This window comes from Miniopterus schreibersii (genome assembly GCF_964146895.1).
Source record: "Miniopterus schreibersii genome assembly, chromosome: 3".
Taxonomy (NCBI): Eukaryota; Metazoa; Chordata; class Mammalia; order Chiroptera; family Miniopteridae; genus Miniopterus; species Miniopterus schreibersii.
The window spans coordinates 35,780,556-35,798,123 of record NC_138103.1 but is presented as its reverse complement, the minus strand read 5'-3'; the positions used below and the strand labels follow the sequence as shown (position 1 = coordinate 35,798,123).

The 17,568-nt window shown below is 42.4% G+C and overlaps 1 protein-coding gene across 2 annotated transcripts in view; it reads left to right on the top strand.

Annotated features, from left to right (window-relative positions):
- PRDM6 (PR/SET domain 6) overlaps positions 1-16,785 on the top strand; it is a 100,636-nt gene extending 83,851 nt beyond the window's left edge. Inside the window, exons 7-8 of one of the 2 annotated variants that reach the window (XM_081132618.1) lie at positions 4,381-4,557; positions 16,662-16,785. In XM_081132618.1, the coding sequence (XP_080988744.1) occupies positions 4,381-4,557; positions 16,662-16,701 (217 nt within the window). In that variant the 3' untranslated portion in view covers positions 16,702-16,785. Of the gene's footprint in view, positions 1-4,380; positions 4,558-11,997; positions 12,981-16,661 lie in introns of those variants that run through there. The other variant, XM_081132617.1, reaches the window with a different exon arrangement.
- The last annotated feature ends 783 nt before the right edge of the window (positions 16,786-17,568 follow it).

The following is a 17,568-nucleotide window of genomic DNA, read 5'->3' as shown; positions in this document are numbered from 1 at the left end:
ATAACCGCTTCTGTGGAATGCGTCTCTGCGCTCCTGCTCCCCTGCTCCCCTCCCCGACAGAGAAGGTTATCTTCTTGCTGGCATTCCATGTTTTCCAGGTCCTTGGGCTCTGTACTTTTGCTGCTTTCCTGCAACCTTTTCCTCCTTACATGGAGCTAAGGTCATTTCTCACTCCACACAGCCAACAGTGACCTAAGTAGGCTCCCTTTGAAGTCTTGGGGGATTTGCACTTGGGCTGACTAACGGGGCAAGGAGAGGATGTGGCCCCAACTGAACAACTTTTATCCTGGAGGCTTTCATGCCGTGAAAGAAAAATCAAAGAAGGATTAATAATATTTTAAACCAAACCACACTTACTTTTGTTAAATGTTTCATTCTTTTCCTATGTGTACACCAAACCAATTACAGACTCAAAGTAAACGAACTGCACATTTTACTGGAGGAATCTTTGGCTGAGGAGCTGCCAGTTACAGAGAATGCCAGGAGACGTACAGAATTGTCCCTCTGCTCTCTTTCTGCTTAAATTCTGACCAGCATTGATGTGCACTAACTAAACGGACTCAGGCTTCGTCTGTTTTTTAGTTATTTCATTCTTGAGTATGGAGCACCTTCCAGTTTTTCATGAAGCTTGACATTTCTGTGGAAATGAGCCACACAAGATTGTTTGAATTAAAATTAATCAAAATTAAGTAAAATAACACTTTGAGTTTCTCAGTCGCCCTAGATACTTTTCCAGTGGCCAGTGGACTTGAACAGGGTAGATACAGAACATTTCTGTCACTGGACAACACTGCTGGTAACATTTCCAACACTCAATCAGTAAGAGAGCCCTAAGCTGCTTCCGTTTGTGAGATGTTATGCCTTTGTGGGGAATGCTTGTTGCATTTGTTTTGAGAATAATAAAGTGCTGTCTGTGTTTGATGGCTTAGGAAGAATCAAAGTGCATTAGAAAGGAGATTCTCATTCAGTTGTGCAATGATACAAGGCTCCGGAAGGAGTAAAGCTGAACGCAGCAATGACAATGTCACTCCTCCCCTGCTGCTTCTGGTATGACTCACCAAAGGGGGTCAGGACTTTGGAGGTGAACTTGATGTATCCCAAAGTTTAATACATTAAGTCTTACCTTTTGGCTAGACCTTTGAAAAGTTCATGGGAATGTTAGTCATCAGAATAAGAAACTGAGTAATGGCAATTAGTTCTGTGTCCCCAACCCCCCCCCCCATGCCCCCGCAGTAAATCGAGAGGTGAGGCGCCAGGGCATGCTCATTGAAACATGCACACAGGGTCTTGACTGCTGTGGCCAGTTGTCCCTAAAGAAGTTAATGATATTTGAGATTCCACAGCAGTGAGGATGTGTTCTAGTCCCTGCTCTTGGGCTTGAGGATTTCATTCTGTCTTGAATGTCCACCTCCATCCTTAGATGAAACCCTAGGACATAACCAATGTTAAAATTACTTTTTGATCATTTCCTTTTATTTGTTTTTTTAAAAAAATATTGACAATCCAGGAAAAGAAGGAACTGTGTGAACTGGCTGTATAACTTCTGTGCTTTCTTAGGGCTAATTTCTGTACATTTCTAGGCCGAGAGAGACAATCTATTTTTGTACTGGCAAGCAGAATGCACACTTTAGTTCTGGATTCTAAATAAAGTCAGCTTCTGCAAAGGCGAACGTGACCTGATGGTTTAAAATCTTATCCTTCAAGAAGAAAAGGCAATTACTTTGTTTTTTGAGATCAACTGTAATAAGGGTCAATCCTACATTTTGGTACTAGGTTTTCTTGTTGCTCTGATTCACAACTGTTTACCAAATAAGTTTAAATGGTACACACACACACACACATACGTATGCACACGCACGCAACCATGGAAAGCTCTGTGTACAGGGAACTGGCTAGTACACAGGATGGCAGGTGGCGATCATATTGTTGATGTTGTCTCTTGTGAGGCTGTGTCTTGGACAGATCACAGGGGGCACACATCTGAATGCAGGAACAGAGCATGACCCCATGCAGGAGAGCGTCTGGTTCAGTCCATCCCCCTTCCCAGAGAGGTGAGAGGTGAAAAAGTACAGTCAGGGAAGTTGAGTGACTTGTCCAAGTCCCACAGCTGATTGGGGTCAGAGACTGAAATAGGACTCGCCTCTCCTATTTTCCCTGTTCTAGACCTTTCCATTCAGTCAAGCTAAATTCTTCAATGTTTTAAAAGCTGTGACATAGGTCACTGGATACCTAGCCAACATCTCTCCGGCGGGCCCTGGGTAGAGGTGATGTGTTGGAATCCTGTTTGCATTTCATCAGTATTACCTTGATATAAGAATTCAACCGAAGCCTCTCTGTGGCCATTTCTGCTCTTCCACATGTAAATCTTTGTGACCATTAACATAAAAAGGATGGATTGACTTCTGACTGGGGGACATAAATCACCCCAACTTTTGACAGCAGAGTTAGAAAAAAAAAGAAAAGATTAATTGGTTTTGTTTCCTGGCTTATTGTTTATTGTGATAGCTATTAAAAATAGATAACCAGAGGCTAATAAATGTTAATGGTCCTTTCACCATTAGAAAAATCAATTGTCAGTGAATATAGCATATATTAATGTATTATTTTGTTTATAATCTCCAAGAACATTTAAAAATTTACCCATGAGAGAGTGATTTCTTGAAACTCTTTAAAGTTAATGGTTACAACAAAGAACAGATTTGGCAGGAGGACATTTTCATCTACATATAATTTTAATGGCTTTCAAAGCAGTATTTTATAATTATAATAAAATGCATGTGCAGTTTGTCAAGATTGATAAACTCCTTATCAAGGACTCTTACATATTTCTTTGAAACCTGTTTGAGAGCAGTTAAATAGATTTCTAAGTGTAAGTAATTAAAATTGTATAGTATTGAGTTATTGATCAATCCTGGACTATTAATCAAGCTAAAAAATTCTACAATCAGTGCTCAGCGTGCTGAAGTCTGGTAAAATAATAGTATTTGTGTTCAGTGAGGCAAGTAGCCACAATTAAGCACTTCGCGTGACAAATGAGAGGGTACACTTTATTTTGCACTTAATTGAATTGTTGTACATGCTCGGCCACCATTGTCTCCTAGCCCTGTGTTTTGGTTTCTGGTCATCAGAGCTTGTGTGTTTGTTAAAGGGAGAGCAATTAAGTCCATTTCTCGGGTGGCTTTCTAAATGCAGCCAGAGATGCCTGGGCTGCAAACCAGGGCTTTGTGAGTGCTGTTAATATCCCTCATGACAGATTCTTAATTTTCCTAACAAAAATTTTGATAAACAAATTGGAGCCCTGTCGAAGAATGACATGAAATAGCTTCAAAGAGGGAAAACTGCCCAGGTTTTATATCACTCTGCAGATTTTGCTTAAGTAAGCAGAAGAACTTCTGTGGAAAAGATAGAATTTTAATCTATTATATGAAAACCAAAAATTGATTCTTTCCACGAGCTGGAAAGAATGTTCTCTGATCATCTTGCTAATTATCAGGTATTTGTCACCACTTCCTTGCATTTGTTGTGCATCGCAGTCACCCTTCTGCAGGCACAGTGACATCCTGTCATTCCTGTGCTGCTATAAATCACCGCTTCTACCAGATTAAACTGGGGAGCTGTCGTTCAAGAAAAAGGCCCAATGGATAAATATTATTCGGGGGCCAGAGGAGAGTAAGGAGAAGTCAGGGTTTATTTTTCAAAGAAACAAATCTGGGCACATACCTGTGTTCGCCTGTGCGATGTCAGACGACTCCAAGTTGAGGTTGTGCTATAGACAGATCGTGAGACAGTGGAGTACTTATTAAAACACTGCTGACTTGCCTGCGTGTTTTCCTGGCACTTAGAATAAGGCCCACATGCCCTAGAGCAACCTTGGCATCAAGAGCTTATTTCCTATGAGGACAGTTTATCCTCAGTTTTCTGAACCGACAGAGATAATAAGGACCACTTTCCCTGCCGCAGAGGATGATTGTAAAGATTAAACTAGATAAGTGATTTTAAACCCTTTTGAAAAGTTAAAAGTGCCATGGAATTATGAGAGACAATTACATATTTTCTCTTGTAACATTCTGGTTAATCAAGTCTGCACTCTCCGTGCTCCCAAAACACATTATTATTTGCCCAGGGGAGGGGATAGAAACAAGAAAATAGGGGTTCTTGAAACGGTAGAGTTAATACCTGAAAAAAATAATCGTTTGGGAATTAATGTCTCAGCGGTTCTTTGAATGTTGTTCCTGTGGCAACAAGTCAGGTAATGGGAACCTAGAGGCTGAAGTTCTATGCAAAACAGAAAATGTCACCCCAGAGCTGTGGCCTTTGCCTGCTGCTGCTTCCCGCTGACCGCGACGGGCAGTAGTGACCAGGCGCCTCTCTGTGTTTCAGACCTTACCAGTGCGGCCACTGCTCCCAGTCCTTCTCGCAGCCTTCAGAACTGAGGAACCACGTGGTCACGCACTCCAGCGACCGGCCTTTCAAGTGCGGCTACTGTGGCCGTGCCTTTGCCGGGGCCACCACCCTCAACAACCACATCCGCACCCACACTGGAGAGAAGCCCTTCAAGTAAGTAGCGGCGAACCTGTCGCCCGCCTGGTTCCCAGCCCTTTCCGAGAGCGCGACAGGCGGGTCGGCGCGGCCCGCTCGGCCGGCCGGTGGAGGCTGCTTGGAAGGTCAGTGGCCGGGCTGCAAAAGGACCTACTTGTTTAGTGGCTCGCATTTGGAAAATAGAGTCAGGAAACCAGTACATTGACCCTCGCTCGAGCTGTTCAACCTTGGACACAAGACAATCTGGGTCTGCTTTCTCATCAGTAAAATAAGGAAGTAGGAGTAACTCAGGTTGATTCTTTCTGGTTCCTAGGGATCCTTGCTTCTAGCATTGGGGCTAGGAGCTCAGTTCTGGCCTACCATCTTATGGCCATCAGCAGGCCCCACGGCCATCAGCAGGGTGCCCACAGTTTTGGCCGTCTCTTGAGGAACTTGAACCCTGTAGGATTCTGGTGAACTATTTCCTTCTCTTTTCCTGTGCGTTAAAGATGTTTGACTCTGTTATAGTAGCCAACTTACAATTTTCAGTGTGCCTTTTGGATCAGAATTACCACATTGGTTAAAAAAAGAAAAACAAAACACAGGGCACGTCTAAGTTCTTGAAGATTCAAACTCAGGGAATGTAAAAAGAAGGGGAACTGAATTCCAAGGGCTTTGGCCGAGTGATAGAGTGTGTTTCTAGATATAGCACAATCATGAAAGCGGTGGACATCTGAGTCATGCAAGATGGCCTGTTCACTCACTCATTCATGAATGTGCTCATTCATTCAGCAGATATTTGCTGAGCGCCTTCTTTTGTACTAGGCACCCTTTGAGGCACAAGAGATACAAAGGTGAATGAGACTAGCCCCCCAGTCTTTGAAGACCTCATAGTTTTTGGGGAAGCCCAGTTGATAAACAAGTATTAACCACATAGGGTGAATGGTGCAGAAGTGAACTACGGTAGACTTCAGAACTGAGGAACCAGGTATCTCAGGGTAGCAAGAAGTGGAGTAATCAGTGCTGTCTACGGGAGATGATGTCTGACCACATTTTTCTAAATTTTATTTTTCAATTGCAGTTCACATTCATTATTATTTTGTGTTAGTTTCAGGTGTACAGCATAGTGGTTAGATAATCATATACTTTACAAAGTGATCCCCTGATATTTCAAGTTCCCATCTGACACCATACATAGTTATTACAAGATTATTGACTGTATTCCCTATGCTGTACTTTACATCCCCATGGTTGTTATGTAACTACCCATTTGTACTGCTTAATCTCTTCACCTTTTCCACCCAGCCCCCCAACCCCCTTCCCCTCTGGCAACCATCAGTTTGTTCTCTGCATCTGAGTCTGTTTCTGTTTTGTTTCTAAGATGTGTTTTGAAGGATAAGTAGGAGTTTTCTAGCCATACAAAGGAAAGTGGCATTTCTTGTAGTCCAGACAGCGTATGGAAGGCTTGGGAATGTGAAATAGTGTGTGTGATGGGTCGGTCATCTCAGAGCAGTTGCTACTGTGTAATGGGCTCTTTTCTGTTCAAGCTCTTACATCTCTCTTTACTCACTTACGCTACTGGTTAAGAAGGAAAATAAAAAGGGCACAGATGTATAGCTTATTTACCTTCTGTCAGACAAGATCAAGCAAGAAAGGAAATTATTCGGGCAGCAGGAAACTAATCCCCTTGCTCAGTGTCAGCCAAGGAGTCTTCCTGCACTCGCATTTCCCGTGAGTCCCCGCTGGACCGCCAGGCCTGAGTCGCCGCGGTGCTCAGTCTGAGGCCAGGCTCAGCTCGGGGCAGCAGCATCCTGTTCCGCCAGCAGGGGGAGGGGCCCTAAAAGGCTGCCATCTTCACTCACCTCCCATGTGTTCGTTACCTTTATCCATGATTCCTGTTTGCCATTGTGGCTTAATTGAATAAATATGAAACTACTTAATAAAAATAGTTTTAATTTTCGTCTTTGTACATGGTTGCTGCTTATTACTGCATAAAGGCATCTGGCTAAGGGGACTGGGTGGGTTCTAAAATCGAGCCCACATTAATGCCAGCAAGCTGTGATCTCTGGGTCTGAGACAGCTCAGAGGGGCTGCTTCTTTTCATTCTCCCTAAGGACCAGATGGGTTAGCACAGCCCTAGAGTTCCCTATGGCAGGTGTTTGAGTCCTGCAAGGTGGACTTTGTCATTGCCCTCAGGCCTGACACTCAGGGGGGTCACAGATTCTGGCTTCCCGCCTGCGCTGGATGTGGAAGGTGACAGTGGCCCCTCTCCCCAAGAGCCTTTGAGCAAAAGAGCTTTTTAAAATTATTCATTTATTTATGTATTTATGTCTGTATGTATTTATTTGGTTTATTTTTGAAACTATTACAAATGTCCCCTGTTGTTCCCCCCATGCCCACCTCCACCCAGCCCCCACCAACCCTCCCCTGGCCTTCACCACTCCGTTGTCTGTGTCCATGGGCTATGCATATATGTTCTAAGAGAGCTTTTTAAAAGAGACGCAGGACTGACAATCCTTCTGGCCCAGTATATTAGAGAGGGCAGCCAGACGGACACAGTGCCGGGAATCAGATTGATTTTTATCTTGTTGCTGTGTAAATAGATTTTAGTAATTAATTGAAGAGGTTTCAGGGTCAAAATGGGAAATAGATTTCTATTAATGTTAAGGTGTTACTTATGTGTAACCTCGTTGACTCCACTCAATTTTTTTTCTTTAACGTCCTGTTTTTGTCATGTTTCCAATAGAGTTGCCATTTTAACTTACTTTTAATTCATCAGATTACTATTTTGAAGGGCTTTAGCAATTTTATCTTCTTCCTTTCTAAAACTATGCTTTTGTGACCATAACCTGATTTCATCTGAGGGTGGGGCAAACAACCAGAGTTGGTTGGATTAGATTCTGTGAGCATGTTTTAGTTCATTCTGCTCCTGCTCTTATTAAGATTAGCCACATGCTGTAGGGATTTTTTTTTTTTTTTTTTAATATATCTTTATTGATTTCAGAGAGAGGAAAGGAGATGGAGAGAGAGATAGAAACATCAATGATGAGAGAGTCATTGATTGGCTGCCTCCTGCACGCCTACTGGGGATGTAGCCTGAAACCCAGGCATGTGCCCAGACCGGGAATTGAACTGCTATTTCCTAGATTATAGGTTGATGCTCGACTGCTGAGCCATACCAGCCGGGCTGTAGGGATTTTTTTTTAACTTATCAAATATATATTCCTGGAGGATAACTGAGTGTACGCTTATTTTATAAGTGCAAGATTTTAACGTTTTCTAGGAAGTGGAAAGCCAAACCCTTCAGTGTATACAAACAGATCGGTCAGGATTGAACTATCCCAGGGGAGTTTTGGGAATCTTCCAACCACAGTTCATGGATATCCAGCCCAAGGACATTTGTAAATATTATGAAGATGTCCTTTTACAAGCTTATAAAACAAACATTCAGAAAAACTTTTGTTGCAGATTAGTCAATAAAATGAGTTTCACCACAACAGTTAATTTTACTGCTTCAACTAATGGGTATTGGCTTAAACAATGCTGCAAAGAAGGAAAAGAATCTTGTAAAAGATGCACAACCCTAAACTATCCTCCTTGGGCCACTTCCAAATAGATGCCCCAAATGTCTCAGTCCCCAAATTGTTCCACCCACCCAGGGCCCAGGAGGTCCTTCACAGAATTCTCAGGGGCCAGGCCATATTGAACCTACCACATCTTTCCAACCTCTAAAATCTTCTGCGGAGACACAGTTTTTGAAGGCAGATCAAGGTTATTGCCATCCAGAGAAGGCTGGAGAAGGTTTGGCATTCAGAGAGCAGTCACATTCCAGGCTTTAATCCCAGTCTGATTGGCTGAACTCCCACCGAAAGCCTCCATCCCCTATGCTTTAGGTAGATCACAGGCCTGTCAGCAGCTGATGTGGCTGTAGACTTAGAATTTCTAAGGTAAAGGAGCACATAGGAAAAATACACATCAAGGATCATATTAAAGGTCTTGGCTTTCAGTTTGTACTGTGAGACCAGGAGTCCTGGGGAATGAGGAACAAAAGCGAAACATCATTTCATTTAATAGCAGTTGTCAAGCACTTCATTGAAAAAAGGGAAGGAAGGGAGGGAGGGAGGGAGGGAGGGAGGGAGGGAGGGAAGGAAGGAAGGAAGGAAGGAAGGAAGGAAGGAAGGAAGGAAGGAAGGAAGGAAGGAGTCTAAAACTTATTCTTTGCAATGAGAAACCCTTTCTCCTTTCCTATTACTAAACGCAATCTTTCAAGATTTCAGGGAGGCTCCTCTGCCTGGAAGGATCCAAGTGAGCTGCTTCATGCCTGGCTCTGTGCCTGGGAAGACCAGGACTTTCCCTAGGAGAGGTTCTTCTCTTCTTCTGTTAGAAGCAGGGGAAAATACTCATCACTACATTTTTGCCTTAAGTAAAGACAGTTTGGCTCAGCATAAAAAAAAAAAATCAAAAAAAAAAATCAAAGGGTATTCCAGAGAACATCTAATACTTTAATAAGATCAAGGCAAAATCAAAGCAAATTTAAAAAGCACATCAGTAAAGATGCATTGAGAGCATCATATGTATGAAGCCCTGTGCAGTTTGGTTCAATTCATAAAGTATTTTTTGACAGGTTGTAGAGGCACAGAAAGTAACAGAACTTGACATTATTTTGCATCTCTGTCAATTTCAGATGGTAATTGTTAAACTCCCTGTACCTATAATCCAGTCAACCATCACAGTAAGTAAAGAATGACCTCAAATCTAAAAAGAAATCAAGTCTAATTAAGACACCCATACTGGTAGAAAGTTGGGGACTTTCCCTTTGCTGAAATATTTGGACGACTTCCCACTTCACTGTTCCTGCGACCAAGGCGGTGATGTCATCACAATGAAGAGGACCCTGTGTGCAAGGGCATTGCTTTGCTCCCAGCTCACTACTGCATCTCTCTCTCCTTAATTCTGCTCCCCTGCACGAAGTCCAGGCTTAGAGGTACCCATGCTCAGTCATTCTTCTGGGATTGTAGTTCAGGCTTAAATGCCAGCCCAGCTGACGTCCAGATCCGGCCTGCTAGAACGTAGGCATTGGCATTGAGTCTGTCCTTCTGATGAGTGTTATTAAGCTATGAAAATAACTTGTGAAGGAAATTTTCTAAAATTAAAGACAATATACATAAAACTGAAGTCCTTCCGTTATTTAAAAAATATTTTTATATCTAGCTCTCTTTGCTTCCTCAATAATACAAATTGTATTCGTTTAGTTCCCAGACCTCATAGATATTTTTCGTTGCCTGGTTCTGCATGTGTTTCTGCTCACACTTGTGGGCAGATGGCACTAAAGATGAATTTTCAGTAATGATCTCATGCGATGGTTAGATCTGACTTAGTAAATTTCCTGACTGTTACAACAAATTGTTCCATGAGTAAATATCTGTGAGGCATTTAGGCGAACACTTGAGAAAAATGTAACTCTCCTTTTAATGTCTCTCTCCAGCCTGGATGTTTAAATATTACGTATCCACATACACTTTGCCTTCTATGAAGCATGAAACTTCCTACTTTCGAATTCTTTATATTCTAATATACAAGGTTAGAAGTGCAAAAGTATGACCCAGGTAAATTGCCATTCCTCATAATTGTTCAAACTGTTCTGCTCTCATTGAAATTGATTCTAGAGCTTCAAAAGAAAAAAAAAGGAATATAATAATTTGAAAGTTTGTCAAGCAGTGAAAGGTAGTATATTTTGACACACTAATCCAGTAACTAATCAGTTTTCTAATAAACAATCAGCAATTCACTAACATGTCATCAGCACTTCGGGAGCTCTGGAGAGGGGATGAGCTGCCTGTGGACGTTAATGAATACACCAAAAATCATTAGCTGATCAATACTTCTGAGTTATTTTCATTGAGCTGATAGGTCTGATACATTAAAGCTGACATTATACATTTGTCAAGATCACAGTGCAGTTTTTAACAGTGGAACAGGCTGCTAAAAATATTCCCTGAAAGACAATCAAAGAAACACAACTTCTTCATCCTGACACACACAGCTGGCGCAGGAGCCCTGAAAAATCCAAGCCTGATAGTCAAGCACCAGCCTCCCAACACTCAAGAACATGTAAGAGTCTCCAGAGTGGATGGGTGTGTTCAGTTTTTATAGGTAATTATTCCTATGGCAAGGGACTTTGCATAATTTACTAAAAAGGAGAAAGAGAGGACTGCTCACAAGATAACAAGACTCAGGAACATGATAGGGCAGTAACGACTTTCTTGTGATGGTTTTTGCCACATTCCCAATAGTGCAAGGACTCTGGGACCAAAGGTTGTGTTATTTAAAAGAGAGAAAGAGACTGTTGTCTGCAGCTCTCCTGAATATCTTTTCTTCAAAGGTTTGAAGAGAGGATGTTAAGGGGATGGCTGAGATGGCTGCTGTCCTAAAGGGTGTTCAGCCAGTGCTCCAGGCAGCCCAGCCCAGCAGGGTAGTGACAGGGAAATCGCTGTGCCCAGCTTGCTGCCAGTGTGTGTGAGAGAGAGAGTGCGTGTATAATCATAGACAACCAGTCAGGAACAACTGCCACACAAGAACAAGAGGCCACCCTTACATGAGAGAGAGAGAGAGAGAGAGAGAGAGAGAGAGAGAGTGTGTGTGTGTGTGTGTTAGATTGAGTAGCCATCAAGTTAGTAATGTGTGTTGCCTGGGAGGTAGGTCAGGCCCAGGGTTTCTTGATTACAATCTTTTTTTTGTTGTAAGGAGAGGAAATAGTCTTGAAGTGTGAAACCAGTTTCCTCCTCAGGCACACTATCCCGCAAGGCCGTTCTTCCACTGAACTTTCTGGAGAGGTGAACTTCTTGAACCACACAATCATTTGTTTATTTCCGGTTTTTGATCCCCTACCCAACCACAAACATTGTTTTAATCCTGAGTTTGGTTGGGCTGCGATACTGTAACAAACTTTTGCACGAAAAGCAGCCACCCACACCCACCCTGCACAGTCCCCGCAAACTAATGTATTGCTTCCTCTGGTTTCCAAATGCCGAGACAATCACCCCTCAGCTGCTGTTTTGAGGGGAGTAGAATTCCCGATTTTAAATTAGCAGCAGGTGAAATTCTATTTGTCATCAATTTCTCTTTCGGGTTACGGAGCAGAAAACTGCAGACAAGCTGCTGCTTTGATGGCTCACTCCTAAAAATCTCTTTTTGTTCTTTATCTATTTGAACTGACAGTGATCAGAGCTGCAACGGGACAGGGCTCTCTGGAGAAATCACCTTCCCCTGCCTATTGACAGATCCCTCTGTTCTGCATCAGACGGGCTTTGTCCCATCACAGGCACCGGGGCCTTGGAAGGAGCCACCAATTAAACCTCTTGAGCCGGGAAAATCTGAAGCCACTTTGGAGTGTCTGTTCTGATTAGGCAGGATGAGAGGAAGCCCATCACCCTGCAGGCCCCGCTCCCTGGTCTCAATTTTCTCTCTTGCCTCCACCAGGTGCGAGAGGTGTGAGAGGAGCTTCACGCAGGCCACCCAGCTGAGCCGACACCAGCGGATGCCCAATGAGTGCAAGCCAATAACCGAGAGCCCAGAATCAATCGAAGTGGATTAACTGATTGACTGGTTGGAATTAAACTGCAAGGAAAGTCATGATTAAATGTCACGGACACTTAAGCAAAACCAAAGATTTCCTCTGAGCAACTTTCAATCAGTCCCAGAAAACCAAAAGCAGTAATAAAATAAGTAAGATGTTAAGAGATATCGATCCTGGTGTGGAAGTCAGACCAGGAGAGAGATTATTTATTTATGACTAGGGATGAGACTCATTTCAGTGGACAACTAACCTGGGATGGCCAACATTTCCAGTCCCACCATGTATTTGCTTTGTTTCTAAAAAGCTTTTTTAAACTGTTATTTAATACCAAAGGGAGGAATCGTATGGGTTCTTCTGCCCATAGTTGTGACTAAGAATGCACAGGGACTTGTTTCTCGTTGCACCTTTTTTTAGTAGCATGATTCAAGGGGACCCATTGTACAGCCATTCTTCCTGCTGTCTTGGTTTGGCCTGGCCGGTGCGGGCTGCCCTGGCGGGACCGTGGAAGCAGAAGCGAGAGCCTTTCCTTGGCCGGTGCCACCTCCAGCCCATGGGCATTCCATGTCTGTGTTTCCCACGCTCACTCCTCATGCACTTTTCAAGTGGCTCCTTCCATCCAACAGCCTGGTCTTGATGCAGAAGAGCCTGGAAGTGGAAGAAAATGGTTTCAATTTCAAAATTCAAGGGAAAAAAATGGGGCACTGTTTCAAAAACATTTAAAATGTACGGAGCTTCATAATACAGTATATTGTTCTGAAGCAGCTAGTTGAGAAAATTTTGTTTTCAGTAACATTTTAGCTTTTAAAAAACCACAAAAATAAAATTTCTTTGGTAAGAGGCTGAATATAAGGTATTAGGCTTCAAGTAATTTGTTTTTTGTTGTGTCTGTGAAAGTGTTGAATATATAAGAAAAATAGTGCCACGCCCCATTGTCAAGGCCTTTTAGGCAGTTTCATCTTCCTTCCTCATACAGGTGAAGCACGGGAGACCCTCCTGAGTATGCAGGGAGCATTTCTGCAAAAATAGGTGGAAGTAACCTGGACAAGGGAACATTGAAAGGAAGAGCCACAGAGAGGGTTGTGGGTAGAACAGGCTGCCCAGGAAAAAGCTAATTTTATCAGTAGGAATTACCTTTTTGTCTCCCATGGTCCTTGGTAATAGTCTTCTCTCAGCACTGATCCATTGAAAGAAAGAATTATGTACACAATTTCGCTCTTTTGGGATTGAGTGCTAAGAAAGTGAGTTTAACTTCAGCAAGCCTTTTGCTAATTCAACAATGATGCTCAATAAAATTGGGTCATATTACATGAAATGATTCAACTTTAGGAAGAAACAGCGGCTTCTGCGCTCTGGCCCATTAGGTCACTGCGGCATCTCAGAGACTGAGTCCACCTTGATGGCCCGTGCAGATCAAACTGTTCCATATAGAATGCTTAATTACCTGCAGTGGTCTCTATTTGTAGGTTTCTTGGTCGCCTGATATCAGGGCATTGCCTTTTAAGGATCTTCTTACCTTTTAGCCCTCCCATTGCCTTCCCTCAACGAAAATATGAGACATGTCATTGAACTGACCACTGAAAGGAAGGAGACTGCCTGGTACAGTTTAATGGATCATCATGTATTTGGTTCTCAGAAAATCCTCCTTCCCTTTTAATATTGCTTCCCCATCCCTTAGCTCCACTTCCACGTGCAAAATGGAGTAAAACAGGGCTTCGCTAATTGTGTTTGTAATTTATATATATATGATTATAAGCCCCAAAGAGGAACTTCCCTAATTCTGACTTCCTGTGTCCAATCTGGAGTCATTCACCTAGAACTTCCTCCCGGTTCTTACTCGCTTCTTATCACGCAAGGAGTCAGCTATCTGTACAGCTGTGTAACTTGCTGATCGAAAGGGTTCTCTCTGGTCGATAGGGATGTGTTCTGATTTTGCCACTCCTTGCCTGAAGTGATGGAGGCATTTGCCAACAATGTGTGGCAATGGGGAGGGTGCAAAGAGCATGTAGCCATGCTAACCCCAAACCTGCAAGACAGTGGCAGATCAGCTGTGCAGATGAGCAAGCTGTTCCATTTATTAAGGTCGAAACATTTTGGTTGTGCTTTTTTCAAATACTCACCTGTATGTCTCTGATAATTTTTTTCTGTAAGAAAAATTAGTGCAGTTTTTCCCCTCATTTCATAATTGGACACAATGCACCCCACTCAGTTTTCATGAGCTTCTCCCCATGCAAGATTGGGAACCCTTCACTTTGCTCTTGATATCGGGCATGGGAAGGGTTTTTGTAACAATGGTCTCTTTCACTCTAATGGCTTTGTCAGTGGATCCCAAATTTTCACTTGATATGACAATAACCTCTGTACCAAGGGACTCTTCTAGCCTTCTGGTTCATGTAAGTTTGTCTCTCTCCTTTATTAGTAGGAGAAGTTTTTGGCAGGTATTGTCCACCAAATTTGGTTAGAAAATATTTTCTACTTAGCAAATAGAGAATAGGGAACATTCACAGTTTTCACACTGCTGAGCCACTGCCAGACTGCAGCAGAGCAGCCTAGGCCATCTGTCCATGAGACAGGCCTTCACCTGCACACTGAATGGGAGCCTTGAAGCAGGTGCTGAGATCATTTGAGTCCCAAGTGCTTTTACCTGAAGTATGTTCTGAGGAGGAGGCTTTTCCTTAAAACCTTTGCTTTAGCCTTTTTCGTGTAAAATTGACAGATATTCCCTTGGAGCAGTGTAAGTGGTGTTAAAAGTGCGGTTATAAAGATTTGCCAGTCTCCCATATTAACCACTTTCTAATGAACCTGGTGTAAAGAGAATTAATGCTCTGGATCACTGAGGAGAGGGGAAGATAGCTGAAACGGGGGAGGGAGACTGTCCGAGCTGAAGCAGTCTCTCTGCCCTTTTCTAGCCATAGAAACAGATTTTTTTTTTTACCCCAGAATAAGACCTGCCCTCCCAGCACATGCTCATTGGTCTAGCTATGAGTCTAAACCAAAGGGTAATGCCACATAAAAGTCGAGGTACAGAGGATGAGGGGGTGGGGCTGCAGACATCACATTTTTAGAAATATCTCAATCACCTTAGGCAAAGCTGAAGATTTCCCCCCAGGAAACGCGCATGATTTCTTAAGATAAGCTTTTCACTTTCATTGTCTTTATTGTTTAAAAAAGTGACTTTTTTCAGGGTACTTATGCTTTTATAGAGTTACTGTGTGGATAATGAAGGCTGTAAAACGAAATCTTGTGTAATTTCTATAATTTGATTCAGTTAGTAAATATTTACTGAATGTCTATTCAAGTGTAGCCTTATGGAGGAAACTTTTTTTAATAACAGAAAAAGATTATGATACCACTTCCATCCTCACAGGGCTTATAATTTATTGGATTATACCTTGTAAAATCTTCATTCTAGCCCAGCTATGGAAAGATTTACAAACATGTACCAACTCATCAAGTTTTTCATCAGTTGATTCATTGTTTTATTAATTTACTCAAGAAAAATTTGTTGAACTCTTGTATAAGATCCCATTTTAGGTGTTCACTATTGAGCAGCAGTTACTTAAGTGACTATGGGTAAGAAAATAATACTCTCCCCATCAGTGGCAGGCTAGTTGCATGGGCACTTTAGTCCTAAGACCATTGCCTCAGTGAAGTTACAGGGATTTCTGCAGTTGGGAGAATCAGAGGGATGTAAACTCAGTTGAGGACCAGAAGATAGCATATTTCAAAACAAATTAAGTTCCACAACTTGATTGGTTTTGGTTGACCCACTTGGCTATTGGTTCTTAGCAACAATGTCAGGATACCAGGGTTAGGGCCAGGATTGTAGCGTTTTTATGACCCTATTCTGGTGATAAGGCAGCAAATGGGGACAGGGCTGGGGTTGCTCAGGGAAGGAACTCTGCAGACCCTGCATGGTTCGGAGGGGCCTCCTGTGCCAAGTCTGGGCAATGCAGCCCCTGTCCCCAGTGTGTGTCTGCAGTGCTCTCAGAAGTGGGAACTCCTGAATTGCTCTCAGGTGCTTCAGAGACCACAGTCAGAGTGGATATTCACCCCTCATTTAAAAACAGCAGTGTTGGTTACGTTTTGGTTTTTGAATCTCACTATCAAGTTCTTCCGCACTAAAACTGGAGGATGTTCCTTGTCAGCAGTATTACCCTCCGAGGCCCCAGGTCTCTGGGACATCTTACAAAACTCATTCTTAGTCATTGGCTATAAGAATGTTCATGTAAAAAACTAATATTTAATTGCCTTCCATATTAGAAGTAGCATTATTACTACATTTGTGTAGCATCAATTTAAAAAATGAAATGCAAGAATCTGATGAGTTGTTTAAAATGGGGACCATGGCACAAAGTAGGGCATTTTCAGAGCATCCTGGGTTCCGCAGGTCTCTCTGAGCAGCCCCAGCAGCCTTGTGTTTAGGGGCAAATCTGTCATTCTCATATTAAGGCTACATGTGCCTGCAGAAATCAGGCCAGGAATGACAAGTAAACTAAACAAGCACACTTTCCAAAAAGTTAGCTTCTACTTTTCTTCCTTTCTGTAAATTCTATTTTATTTCCCACAGCCTTTCCGAATTCCTGACACCAAATCTTGCAAGATACTAAGAGATATGCTTCTCTAAGTGATAACAGCAGGTTGCAGAAAACGTCATTCGTTTGTCAGGATCCTTTCAAGGTGAAGAGGTTTGGAGACATTTGACGAAGTGACTAGATGTTTGGGTACTTACCCACGCAAGAGCCTGAGGTTTTCCCATCACTAGCACTTATCTGAACTACCGCAAAACAACAAACGGAGTCCCAGGAAGAGCCATGTATTTCAGTCCTTCTCAAGATTAAATTCTACAGGCCCAGTGATCAGCTGTCAGGTACAACTGAGTGGAGAAAGCCAAACTGAGAAGAATATTGCTCTTTCTGCGAAGCCTGGCCACAGACGTTTAGCCTGTAATCCATGGTTGTGTTCAACATTTAAAATATTTATTTCGGTTCTTCTTGTAAGTAATGAACGTCAGAAGTCTCATCAGATCAATATGAAAAACGATAAAGTCAGAAAACAGAGCAAAGACTATTGTATTTCTTCCCTATATATTTAGAAATTACTATAGTTTTCAGAATTACTAAAGAATCTGTTGCGTAAATTTCAGTGAAAAAAAAGTCTGAGCTAATTCCCTCAGAGGTGGATGGGGACGATTATAATGATAGCAACTTATTCTGTGCAGTTACCGTCAGGCACAGTTCTAAGTGCTTCACCTGGATTATTTCATTTAACCCTCACTCTGAGACAAAGATCCTATCATCCCTTTCTCACACACACCTAATCTTCTCTTAGCCGCTTCTTTACCTTTTCTCCCCTCCAAAACAACAGGACAGTAATTTTTCAAAGGGAAAATACTTCCTTATTCAAAGCTTTTTTTTTTCTTCCTGAGAACAAGAGCTTTTAAAAATAAGCACAAGTATGATTTATTTATAAAATGT